Here is a 14,274-nt window from a genome sequence, read left to right as displayed (position 1 = left end):
TGATATAAATATACATATCCTAAAAATTAATGGACTTGGACAAATATTCGGACTTATTGGAGAATTTTACATATTTATGGACTTATACATACATCATTACTACAAGTAATGAAAATTATAAAAGTCGGACAAGTGACGAAAATAAACACACACACACACACACACACACACACACACACATATATATATATATATATATATATAGGGAGAGGATCATGAGAAAACTACATCTAAATGAGAAAACTAGAAAACTAACTAAAAAAGCTAAAAAGCATACCAATTTTTTTTACAAATTTTTAAAAAAAAATCGCTACTTTTTATATATAATTTTTTTTTGAATACCGCACATGTGCATTATATGTGTACTACATATGTGCATTATATCCGTATTAGTGCACATGTGCAATACAATAATATATATTTTTTTTTTTTGAAATTTTTTTTCCGTACATAAAAAATAGCGATTTTTTATAAAAATTTGTAAAAAAAATTGATATGTTTTTTAGGCTTTTTAGTTAGTTTTTTGGTTTTCTCATTTAAACTAGTTTTCTCATGATCCATCCCCTATATATATATATATATATAAACAGGATCAGGAGAGAACGCATCAAAGTGTGAGAACGGTGAGAACGATTCTCAGCCACAAGATCTTAGTGGTTTGTGGCTGAGATTGATGCGGTGGCATTTTTGTAAATAATAGGGGCCTTGGAACTACCAGGAGGGGTAAAATAGGAAGATCCAAACAAATGTACACATGCTAATCACATGTCATTTTCCCCCATCATATTTAAACGAGAATAACTTTTTTATACGTGATTATTTTTTGAAAAAAATTACACCATAAAACTCAGCGTTTTTTTATCTTTCCAACGAGTATACTATTTATATACTTTTCGAAAAAAAATAACTGGGTTTTATAGCGTTTTTCTGAACTGGGTGTTTTATGGCGTTTTAGACTAGGTTTTTTATGACGTTTTTCTGAACTAGGTGTTTTATGGCGTTTTAATTAGGTATTTTCATGGCGTTTTTCTGAACTGAGTGTTTTATGGCGTTTTCAACTGAGTTTTTTCATGGCGTTTTTCTGAACTTGGTGTTTTATGGCGTTTTACAGTACAAATTATGATTTTTCTGAGCTCAAAAAATAGACACATTTTTTTGAGCTATATGGCTCAAAAAAAATAGTTTTTTTGAGCTGTTGTAAATTATAGCTAAAAAAATAGCTTTTTGTTAACTAGGAGCTGTTCAAAAAATGGTTTTTTTAGCTGTTGTAAATTATAGCTCAAAAAATGGTTTTTTTAAGGCGTTTTAACTGGAGCTATATGGCTAAAAAATGGTTTTAACTGATGCATGTTTATGGTTCGGTTGTTTTTCCTTTGGTGAAATTTTTTTTAACTGATGCATGTTTATGTGGCTTTGAGGGTAGCTTTGTCGACACCAAAGTCTGTGTTGTATTTGGGTTTATTTGTGGCTTTGTGGTCACGACCACTGATGGCTTTCATGTGGGTGCATTATTGTGGACATGATGCTTTGTGTGCGTTATGTGAATATGAGGGTTGTACCAAAGTTGTATGGGTTATACAATGGCAACCTAATTATATGTCACTAGTTAGTAACATTATTATGCTTTTGTTGCTTTGTACTTTGCGCTGTTGTGATGTTGTTATTCGTATGTACTTCATGTTCTAGAGCCTTTACACTAAATGGGTATATGATGTTGCAGTTATTTGTTCCCAGCGTCATTTGGAAGCTATTACTCTGTAGAATTGCTAGACTTAGTATGTTGCAAACCTTTTATTACTCTGTAGAATTGCTAGACTTAGTATGTTGCAAACCTTGTTTTCCTTTATGTCGTTGGTAGAATTCAAATTGGTTAGCAAACGGCAATTCAAAACCGCACTGCCTTCGGTTCAGGTTAGGGAGGTCAAAAGGATGGAACCGTAAGACTGAACAAAAACATGCCTACGGTGGTGGTTAGAAGAAGGAAGGTTGTGGTCCAAAAAGAGACCGAGTGGCTAGACCAGTTGGAGGACCAAACGCTTATCCAAGACGAGATAATTGATCGTGTCATGAAGATACATGGGTTGAGTTATAATACAAAGTATTTAAAAATAAGAAGAGTAAGAAGCCACCAGAGCGTAACAAGTGTCCTAGGAGGAATTAAATGGAAAGGGTAATTTTGTCTACAAGAGGAAAGTGAATATGCACATGCAGGTCACATGTTATCCCCCCCCCCAATTTTTAAACGTCCGTAACTTTTTTATACATCGTTTGTTTTTTAAAAAAAAAAGTTATACCATAAAATCAAACGTTTTTTATCTTTAATATGAGTACCATGTTGTTATATTTTTCAAAAAAAATTCAAAAACCCAGTTACATGTTACACAATGGACATGATGTAAAACACAATGTAAAGTAGATCAAAAACACAATCAATGATAACAGCTAAAGACACAATCGATAACATACTAAAACACAATGACCATAACGTATAACACAATGTCGATAACATATAACACAATAAGTATCAGACTAAATAAAAACACAATTGATGACAACAGATAAAAGACACAATTAATGACAGCAGATAAAAGACACAGTGGAGAGCAGATGAAGACACAATGGAAAACAAACTAAAAACACAATACACGACGAACTAAAAACAATGAACAAAGATAATAAAAAAATTGAACAAATTATTAAAACACAATGGAAAACATATTAAAACACAATGAATAACATATTAAACACAATGACCTGAACTAATAACACAATTTATAGAAAACCCAGATATAACACCATCTTCATTGTGTCATATATTGTGTTATAGGTTCTTATAAAAACGCAATGGATAGAACCCAAATTAACATTGTATTATAGGTTTTGATTAAAAAAACCCATTAAAAATGAAATTTTTTATTTTATTTTTATATGATAATATGGTACTCGTATTAAAGATAAAAAAAACACTCGTTATTATGGTGAAATTTAAAAAAAAAATGTCGTATGAAAAAGTTATGGACGTTTTAAATCGATGGGGGAATTGGCATGTGCCTTGCATGTGGAGAGATAAAATCCATAAATATAGTATTCCCTTTATGCCCTTCTATTATCTTATTTTCCCTACAACTAATCTCAACCCTCCAAATCTAAGATCAATGAACTAGAATCCTTCTTACCCTTCTTACTTATTTTATCCTTTGTATTTGATCTTAACCCGAAGATACATTAGCATGTCTTATGCGCATTAGGTTTAATCTTTGAGTTTAGAAAAAAAATTATTAGGGTTGTAGTTTTTTTAATGTATATATTAGCGTTCAGTCTTTCGTTGAAAAATCGTCGTTGTTGCTACCGAAACCCGCCGCATCGCGACGGGTGTAATTCTAGTTAATTAGAAATAACAAATATAATAAATAAATAAAAAGTTAATTAGTATACGAAACTAAGTGCACTTAGAAAGATAACAATTTATGTAAGTTTTGACTTCTGAATTTGTGAAATCGTAAACCATTTTCCTAAAAAGGAATTTTGAAAACTGAAGCCTTTTTACATGAAATAAACCGTGCCATCTTTTTACCCTCTATTGCTCAATGGACAAATTTTGCTTACACGTAACTTTTTGTTTTTTCCTTTTTCTATGAAGGGAGTGCTCATAAGTATACAAAAGACCTTGGCTTTAACACATGTAATAAGTAGATTTTGTATTTATTATAATTAAGGTAACGTTATAAGTACTTACAACATTTAATTTGTGATTGTATAAGTGACACATCAGCTATACCAGAGACACATCAGTTATACCGGTGTCAGGGTGTTACATAAATAGTCAAAGTGACAAAAGTTTATAAGAAATAAATGGTGGACAACACAAGTGCCATCTCCATCACCAAGAATATAGTTAACACCAAACATGGAGACATTAGGAACCCTTTTCCTTTTCTTAGAGATGTTGTTGAGTGAGGTAGAACAGAGTTACAGTATCTTCCTATTGATGACCACTTAACAAACCATTTCAAAAGGGCCTTTAATCCTTCAAGGTTTAACTTTCTGGTTTCATCACTAGGTCATTTTGAGTAATTCTTGTGATGTGAGGCCAAACATTGCATAATCAAAGTCTTCTGTTTCTATCGATGCCAAATCGTGTTGCTTTAGAGATCAAATCGCACATGTACAACTTCTTTTTCTTTAACTATGATCGTAAACACACTTTAAGAGACGTGATATGTTGGTGATCTCGCATAAACTAGCATGTATAAACGACGTTTTGTTTATATTATGAATCTGTTGTAATAAACATTTTTACACTTATTCTTGAATCTTAGAGTTAATTACACAGATGGACCCTGTGGTTTATAGCTAGTTTCACCTTTGGGTACTAACTTTTTATAACAGGTTTAGATTTTATGGTTTCAATTTTGTAACACCTTTGGGTTCTAACACCAAAATTATCAATATAATAACTAAAATACCCTTCCATTCTTTTTAATTTTATCAATGTAACACCTAATTTTATTTAAGTTTAAATCATTTTAAAAAATCTATTTTTTTTATTTTCATCTTTTTATTATATCTCTTAATTAACATAAAATCTATTTATTTTTTTATTTAGAAATATAAATTAAAAAAGTCAGAAAACGTCCACTCCATTTTTATTTATTAATAATATTACTAAATAATACTAGATAAATATCTGACTAATATTATGAATATATAAAAACTCTTTAAAATATAACTTAAATAATGAAACAAATGATATAATAAGTATCTATTAAAATCCTTATCAATCTTGAAAACACACGAATATAATATTTGAAAATTAGTTAAATTAATATATCAAAATATGTAGCATAACCAAGAAAAACTGTTTAAAAATAACTACAACTAATTTAATATATTTTGTAGTAAAATCGTAAAAATGTATAATCTAATCTGATTTGTTTGTTACGATCAATTACTTAGCACATTTTGAGACGGTGTGATTAAACCATGACGTCTCTATTTTATTTGCGTATCTATGTGCTTAGGAAACACTTTAGTACCGATGAGATACAGTCTTTTTATTATTATTGTTATTGGTTTTATATTATTTAATCCCATATATTTAAAATTACAAAAATTAAAACTAAGTTTTATACATTAAACGCGTGTAATACACGGAGTTTTAAACTAATATCTTAATAATAATTTATTTGCACATTACCAACTATTATTATACCTATTGAATTTTTAATTATTTAAGATTTTGAGCAACTTCTATCATGCTAAATTATTTATCATTTCTTAAAAAATTATATAAAAATGTTTACTTATAAAATAAATAAAAAATAAATAGATTTTATGTTAATTAAGAGATATAATAAAAAGAGGAAAATAAAAAAATAGATTTTGTAAAATAGATTTAAACTTAAATAAAATTAGGTGTTAGTACCCAAAGGTGTTACATTGATAAAATAAAAAAAATGGAAGGGTATTTAAGTCATTATATTGATAATTTTAGTGTTAGTACCCAAATGTGTTACAAAATTGAAATCATAAAACCTAAACATGTTAAAAAAAATTAGTACCAAAGGTGAAACTGACTATAAACCACAGGATCCATATGTGTAATTAACTCTGAATCTTATAAATAGATGTTTATAAAAGATTTGAATAAAATAAAATGGTTGTTAGAATTTAAATACACAAAACATGTAAACACAACTCCATATTCTCATCAAAAAAATAACAATAATAATAACAATAACATCTTCAAACTTCATAAATAACTACATTGCCCCCACCTTTGATCTTCTCCCATAAGTAAAAAAACAAGAAGAAATCCAATGCAAAACTAGTTCACTAGCAAGAGACAATACAAGCCGAGGTTTCTTCCAAAACCGGAACACTTCCCACGACAGGTTGAAAACCCGCAATGCTTTCAAGCCGCTCCCATGTCAGCCGCCGCTTCTCGGCCACCACGGTTGACTTTGACTTGTCTTCCTCTGATTGCCCTTGGCATGACTGCACCAATTCTTGATCAACATCATTCAACATCTTCATCATGTTTTGTGCAAGGTTGAGTACGGTGCGGCTCCAATGGTTTTGTGAGTTTTGCTCTATCGTCAAGTAGACAAGAGGTATAATCACGTGGCGGTTACACATTATAAGATGGAGGATATGTTCGTTGTTCCATAAGAAATGTGCTTGCTCAGCCACCTGTACATAATAATCAAGCAGCGGTTACACATTATTAGTCGGATATCTAAAATCAAGAGTCCGTGTATACAATCTTTCTGCAAGTGGAAACGGGTCAAACACGACAATAATTAGCTTAAAAGGAAACACGTTAGATGGGTCAAAAGCCGCCCAAAATGCATATTTAATACCTAATAAATACTTCTAAATCATTTGTCCAAAAAAGCTAGATCATCACTTAAAAGTTAAAACACTATTAGTTCGCTATCATATTTGACACGCTAATAATTTATCAAAAGAAAGGAGTAAGTACATAGATGGTCCCTGTGGTTTATCAAAGATTTGGATTTGGTCCCTAGCTTTCCAAAAATACACAGATGGTCCATGTGGTTTGTCCTCTGTAACGCATCCCCAGATTTTTCCAAAAGTACACAAATGGTCCATGTGGTTTGCACTTTGTAACGCATTTAGTCCCTAACTTTGATGTGCTAAAACCTTTAGATTTGTTGGCTGGGGACTAAATGCGTTACAAAGTGCAAACCACATGGATCATCCATGTACTTTTGGAAAGCTGAGGACCAAATACAAAATTTTGGTAAACCACAAGGATTATCCGTGTACTTGACTCTAAAAATAATTAGAAGCTTTGGACAATAAGTATATCGGTTCAACCCGACCCGTGTCAACATGTACCATAAAAGATTACCCATAACCCAACCCGCCTGACCATCTTGTTATCCACATTTACGGGCTGATTGGTTGAAGGGTTACCTGGAAATGGGTGCTGCGAAGACAGCAATTTATACGTCGAAACAATGGAACCATAATTTTCTCAAACTCATCAGTGTGAATCTTTTCAAGCAACTCTTCCAACTCACTTAAAAACATCAACTGCTTCTGACTGCTAGTAACGGGCCAATATTTCAACAATCCCTTTATAACAGCGCTCGACAGTTTCGGTTCTTTCTCTACGAACTGAACCACACAATAAGTTAGCTGGTGATGATAAACCCCCACAGACTTCGGTTTGTGTAGAGGAACAAGAGCCCTTAGTAAAAACAGCTTGTGTTCGTTCTTTAACGGCAACGCGAAACCACTAATCACACTACCAAAGATCTCCAATAATTCCGCAATCCCGTTGTGTTTTTCGGTTTCGAAAACAAAGCGATATATAATGTTGCTCACGACCATCCGAATAAAGGGTCTATGAACCATGAATTTCCCGTAAACCCGATGTAGAACGGATTTCAAACAGTCTCTTTCTCGAGGATCTTCACTGTCGAAAAGATCAAGTAACCGTAATATGAACGAGTGATCGATATACTGTTTGACAATCTTCGGGTCAAGAGAGGATTGACTTAGAAATCTGAGAAGTATTTCGTATACAAGTTGTAGATGTGACCATGCGGGGTCAAAAGACGGTTCCTCATCTTCTTTTTCACCACGAGGCGAATAAAAAAACCGTTTTGGAGGAAAATCTCTAAAAAGATTGTTGCCACACATTTTACAAACCGCAAACATCGCGGGTTCGCTAAGTTTTGGCGATTCAGATGAAAAAAAGTCGATAATATCTAATAAAGTTTGACGCTTTATGTCTTTCTCAGCGGAATCTTGATCTTGATTATGAAAATCATATAACTTAGAGCAAAGATTTAGTTTACTGATCAGAAGTCTTAGCTTATCTGAACTTTGGACGTCTTTGAACGGAACATGAGGATCAATCATTTCCCCTCCTGACATTATGCTTGCCGGAAAAATTGAGGAAGACATTTGTTTAACCGAGTTTAATCGACTCGAAATGGCATTATAAGTGTTGATGAAGCTACTGTTTCCCACATCAGTTGTAACACTAGTTGAAGAACCGCCTCCGTCAGCATCTGGTGTATTGGATTTTGCGGATTTACGCGGGATCTTTGCGAGGAACTGCTTGATCATAGTGGAAACAGTTGAATTTGAAGCCGATAACAAACCTAAAACAATCCCAAAAAATGAATGTGACTGATAAAAAAATCTCGTGTATTGGATTTTGCGGTCAAAAAGAGGGTGAAAACAAACCCAAATATTAGGTAACATTTTGGACACACTTAATATCCTATTATTAGGGGAATGAGAATACATATCCAAATTTAAGAAGAGAACCGCATAAGCACTTATACGCACCCTGTGCATATCGAATCTAGTGAGAAAGAGAAAGTGGGACGGTTACATAATTGTCATATGTGTCACAATTAAAGAAATACGTATAAATGTTTATGTGGTTCTCGCAGTTATCTACTTATAATCGGTTTGTATAATTGTATCTTCCTTTTCTTTAAAGCATTAACAGACAATTTACAAACCAACATATTGTTGCTTCTTGTTGAAGCAAAACATAAATGTAAAAGGAATATAAAACCTTGCAAGATTTAACTTATTTTGGACATAAGTTGTCAAGCAAGATAAGTTATTTCTGCATATACATTTCAGCATATTGTCCAAAATGACTGTCAATTTTGCAAACCATTTTTGTATTTTGCCATTTTTACAACAACCATGTTTAATATGTCCCAGAAAAAACATGTACAAAATTCAAACAGTTGATTCACCATAGCAAATCCAAAATGATTTTCAATAAGAACCTCATCAAACAACAATTTCATTATGATCTAATCTCAAAATGGATATAAAAATTGAAACTTTTCAAGAAAATCTGAACAAATTTTCAAGAAAATCTGAACAAATTTTCAAGAAAATCTTGAACTGATTTTCAAGAAAAGCCAATAACCATTGCCCCAACTTGAAATTAAAGCTATAATTCACAAGATTCATCATAATCCAACAAGAAAATTCTAAACAAAATCATGCATTTTCATAGGGTTGTGAAAAGGGATCTAAGAAGGAAAGATCCAGATCTACAACCCAGATAAAGATCTGAAAAATTACAACACAAAATTTAAAAAACAAAAATGGAAGAAACCCATATCATAAACAGACCAATGAATCCCAGATTCTCAATAGAATGCTACAAAATTAGCATTAAAATTGTCTACATGCAAGCAGTTTTCTGTCACATATGTTTCCCCTTAAATAATTAAAGATAAATGAAACGGCCACAACAACACTGAAGAAGCAAGTAGGTCTTAGAGATCCATACATATATAATACACACAAATGTAGATACATACATATATACACACATAGAGAGAGAGAGACAGAGAGAGAGAAAGTACCTGAAGTTTCAGGGAGAAAAATGGACATGGGCTTCTGATGATAGAAAGAGATGAAGACATACCATGAGAGAGATAGAGAGAGAGAGAGAGAGAGTTGTGTTAATTTCTTGAAATTGAAGGCATAATAATAAAAATAAGAATGGTGAAAATGGGGATACCGTCTTCCTTTCTGTAAGCATCCGAGAAATAGGTTTTTGTTCATGATTTTTGTACCTTCACAATATTATTTTTGTTTTGATCTTACTTTTGCTTTTCACTTATCAACTTTTAGCTGAGAAATGGAAAAATGTTTTGAGCTTTTACTAAATCCCTAACATAAAAGTTTGTAAAATTGGTTTGTGCAATGTTTATGGTGTATGAATTTTGAAGTTAAAGTTACTCTGGTTTTTAGCTTCAATTAAACCCTAAGACTCTGCGTTATGATACCTGTTAGCGTCGGGTAAGCCACGTAGGCGGCCAGGTGGCTTGCAAGCACTGTAACGGGGTGCCGGAGCGGTCACGTGTGAGCGCCGGGGTGAGTATGGTCGCTTGGGTGAGCGGCTGTTTTGGGAGTGTTTAGGGGTGTGGTAACTTGGGCGAACAGAGGTTAACCACAACAGGCTCAAGCGAGGGGATGCGCAAGTGGACAAAGTGGTGAATAGGCGTCTAATCAGCGCAAGGGCGGACCTGGCTTAGAACTAGCCGTAGCACGGGCTACGGCTCAACTTTTTACTGGTAGTGTAAAATTTTATTTTATTTTTTCGATTTTTATCCAAAGGACACCCCTAAACAACTACGATGATACCTCTAAAAAATTGTTTACAAACCAATAATAAGCCCAGATTGTTTACAAACTAAATAATAAGCCCAAATGAGATTCTTTACAAACTAAATAATAAGCCCAAATTGTTTACAAACTAAATAACAGTCAAAACCTTTGAAGTTTGAATGGGCGGCACATTAGCAGGATACCAAACGTCGAGCAGGATGGCAGGAGAGATGTATGTCGCTGAAGACTGAAGTGTTGAACTGCTGCTGTTGTGCTAATTGCTGAACCGAGTGGGCTGAACGTTGAAGTCGCTGAACAACAAGGATACCAAGTCGCTGAACACAGGCTGAAGGTGTCGCTGATGATCATTGATCGCGGCTGATTGCTTAAACAGTTCAGAACAATAATCATCGAACAGGCCGATTGGCTGAAGTCGCTGTTGTTGTGCTGATTATGAGTTGTGAGTATTCTTTATTTCTTTTCTACTTGAGTTCTTGAATCATTTAATTTTGATCTAAAAATTAAAAATAACCCTAGCCCAATCTAAAATCTAAAAACTTATTGCCAATATTAATTCATAAAGCCTAGCCAAATGTGATATGCTCAATATTGATTCGTTAACCTAAATACTAATAACTTAAAAGAACTAGTTTATAAAATTTAATTCAGTAAGGCCTAAGGGCCTTTTTTTGGCTCGCCCATGGCACTTGAATTTTCAGGATCGGTCCTGCCCCGTACCACTAGTCGCCACCACCTGCAACTCCATCAACATCAACATCTCCGTCACCTTAAGCACTTGTATCTCTCTCTCTCTCTCTCTCTCTCTCTCTCTCTCTCTCTCTCTCTCTCTCTCACACACACACACACACACTCACCACTACCTACCTCCACCACTTACCACCAGCCGCCACCACCTGCAACTTCACCAACATCAACATCTCCACCACCTTAACTCCCTCCTCCATCCCAGATCCCTTCATCTACCACATTTAGAGAGAGAAACGACTAGATAAAGAGAGATCAGAGGGAGAGAGAGACGCGAACAGGATGGTGACGATGGGTTGCTAATGTTAGCAATGGTAAATTCAGTCGATTAAGGTACATGTTGCCTCTTAGGGTTTCGAGTTTTGAGTTGAATTTGTAGATTTAGAACCGATTTAGGGTTTTATTGGCTGGGTTTTGATTATGGTTGTTGTTGACGGTGGTGGCGACGATGGGTGCGTTGACGACAGAGAAAGATGATGATGGTGGTGGTTTATGGGTATAGAGATGGTAGTGGTTCAGATGGTGGCTGCTGGTGACTGTTGGTGGCTGTTGTTCTGGCGGTGGTGACTGTGGTGGTGTTTTTGATGGGTTAAGGGTTGTAGGGGTTAGGTTTAGGTGGCGGAGGTGGGTGTGGGTGTGGGTGGAGGTGGAGGTGGAGGTGGCTTATGGTGATGGTGGTCGGTTGTTTTGTAGAAGAAAAAAGAGTTTGTGGGCCCCACACTTTCAATATAATAATCTGAGTGTGTATAATATTTGTTTTTTTATTTTTAAAGAGATTGGTAAATAAGTAATTTCATATGGACTTAATGGTGAAAACTAACGGACATCCACTCCAGGGGCTATCCGAGTAACAACTCGTCAAGCCACAGGGAGCATCGGTGTAATTTCCAAAAGTTAGGGACTATAGGTGTTATTTTACAAAACCACAGGGACTATCCAGGCATTTTACTCAAAATATATATATATAAATAACTTATTTCAGTTATATTATTATCATTTTATCCCCATCTCTCTACCCAACCCTAAAACACCATAGTCGCCGCATACAACCTTCGGCCACCGTCGCCTGAATCGTCTCCCATCCACCAGCGCCTGAAACCCCACTCCCGTACCCCTTCATTCGACAAAATGTACCGATCACATTCCAAAACTGTTTCATCCGTGCATATTTTTTAAACAGAACATCCAACAAACGAGGTATTGAATCACACATTATGTAACAGATTAACAAAGAACAACCGAACCAAAAACCTTGTGATGCATTGGAACATCACAAGATTTAATAATCTCGTTTAAAACAGATTTAGCCGACATGAATTTCTGATTCTTGGTTGGGATGTGGATAATTAGGGGTTTTCATTTCTACCCATTTTAAGAATTTGGGGGAAATTGTATAATAGTTCTGAAGTTTTAGTAAAATGTGCTCTACTATGAATAGGTTGAATTTGAGTAATAAGGTATCAGTTTGGGCCAATCGAACTATGAGCTCCACACCGCCTCTTCTCTCCTTTCCCTATAAATACTTAGCAGTCACATCACTATTCATGTGATGTGATAGCTCTCCTTCAACTCACGCACTCTCAGGCCACTTTTCTCTCAATTCCTCGTGATTCTTGTAAGTTTTCATCTCAAATCTTGTACTTTCTTCATCACTACACACTTTCCCATCAATATCACCATCAAATCGCAACTTTTAACCATGAAATCCACCTGATTTTGGCTGTTCTAAGTGACGTCATCATGGTGTTCATATGAACATTGAAGTATGACCTCATTCCACCAAGAACATCTCAGATCTAAAGGATTTCTACAATGTTTAAACACTGATTTCACCTAAATCTAAACATATTATAAATGTTTCAAACTTTTCTTCAAACATCCTTCACTTTCACCCAAAACCGATAGAATCTGAGCTCGTTCAGACCTTCTACTCATTCTCTAATGAAGTGTCGATTTGAGAATGGATTACTATCGGAGAGACAACCGATTCACGGGTTGAACATGAAACACTGCCACAAACAGCTGATTCGGATTGAACGGGGTGATTCCCGTTCGACCGGATGAGTTGGACCTGATGGGGTTTCCGTTGTTCGACACGATGTCAGACCGTCTCGGTTCAATCGCAAAACTTTCTAGACTTAACGGATTTTACAAGTTCTCAAACAAACAGGTTACCCGAACGAACCACCGTCCGATCGGATCTCCATCCGATCGAACAACGATCCGACAAGGTGACTTGTGACTTTCAACACTTAAACAATTTCCACAAAACTTCAAAGAATATCAGTTTCCAAAGAATCGCCATCCGATCGAACGGTCATCCGTCTGGATGACCAACCTGGTTTGTAGAAACACTTCTCATCTTTTAAAATGCTACAACGAAAACTTCAATGTTCAACCAATACAGAAACACATCCTTCCCAAAGAATGACCCTCCGACTGAATGGCCATCCGTCCGGACGGTCATCCGATGGATCACTATCCGTTCCTCATCACACTCGACACACTGTTTTACGCACCGTTCGATGCTTATACTGTCGTTATCTGATCAGGCTAACTCTCAAGCGCTCCCTTCAATCCAAGACTGTGTTTATTTACTAAACACGCTCTGTGAGTATACTCGATCCCTTTTTGCTTAACGCACTTTTAGGTGTTACATACGTTACTTATATCAAATCACATCGACACACAACGCAACTACTTTTATACGCTAATCGTTCTGCATGTTATACGTGTTATTCGATGAATGCTTGTATGTTATGTTTACATAGTGATTGTTGCCTGACACCTTAGCAACGATAGTACTATAGTTTGGACTCAGCATCTGTCGTGGACATGGGTTGTTAAGGGTATTTTTTCACGTGTCACAGTGGTGATATGTGTTGCGCATTCTTCAACCCGCAGTCACGTCTGTGCATATTTCATTGTCGATAACCTACTTGCTTCGCATTACTACGTGTACATGCTGGTGATGCGTAAATCGCTTTCCCTACTATTATACTATTAAACTTGTATGCTCACCTTTACATTATGTGTATTGATTTTATTTTAACGTATGTGACAGGTGTTTCGGATGCTTGCTATGTTTTGCCGATCTCTAGAAACAAACTAAATAATATTTGAGTTGTCGGAACAATATTTGTCTTTGAGAACCCTATGTCTGTAATAATTATTTTTCTGGATATGTTATGGTATGGGACGTAAAGTTAAATATTTGGTAATGTTAGTTGTTATGGATTTCTCCTGGACAATTTGTTTCGCTCAGTGCCGCGCCCCGATGTTTCCGCCATCGGTTGGGGTGTGACAAGCAATGCGTTTGTGAGTTGTTAAAGTTTGTATCCGGTCTAAATAGGTCTGCAAAACACCGAATTTTTCAAGGCA

At 35.1% G+C, this 14,274-nt stretch overlaps 1 protein-coding gene across 1 annotated transcript; it reads right to left on the bottom strand.

The window, feature by feature from the left end:
• Positions 1 to 5,647: 5,647 nt before the first annotated feature.
• LOC110865596 (serine/threonine protein phosphatase 2A 57 kDa regulatory subunit B' kappa isoform) lies at positions 5,648 to 9,598 on the bottom strand. Its single transcript, XM_022114892.2, has 3 exons — positions 9,381 to 9,598; positions 6,943 to 8,141; positions 5,648 to 6,192 (listed from the first exon to the last, which is right to left on the bottom strand). The coding sequence occupies exons 1-3, from the start codon at positions 9,580 to 9,582 to the stop codon at positions 5,836 to 5,838; spliced, it is 1,758 nt and encodes a 585-aa protein (XP_021970584.2). The 5' UTR covers positions 9,583 to 9,598; the 3' UTR covers positions 5,648 to 5,835.
• Between the last annotated feature and the right edge of the window lie 4,676 nt (positions 9,599 to 14,274).

The sequence above is a fragment of the Helianthus annuus genome, chromosome 6 (genome assembly GCF_002127325.2).
Source record: "Helianthus annuus cultivar XRQ/B chromosome 6, HanXRQr2.0-SUNRISE, whole genome shotgun sequence".
NCBI classification, from domain to species: domain Eukaryota; kingdom Viridiplantae; phylum Streptophyta; class Magnoliopsida; order Asterales; family Asteraceae; genus Helianthus; species Helianthus annuus.
The sequence above is the reverse complement of the archived record's forward strand: the minus strand, read 5'-3'. Positions and strand labels throughout refer to the sequence as shown.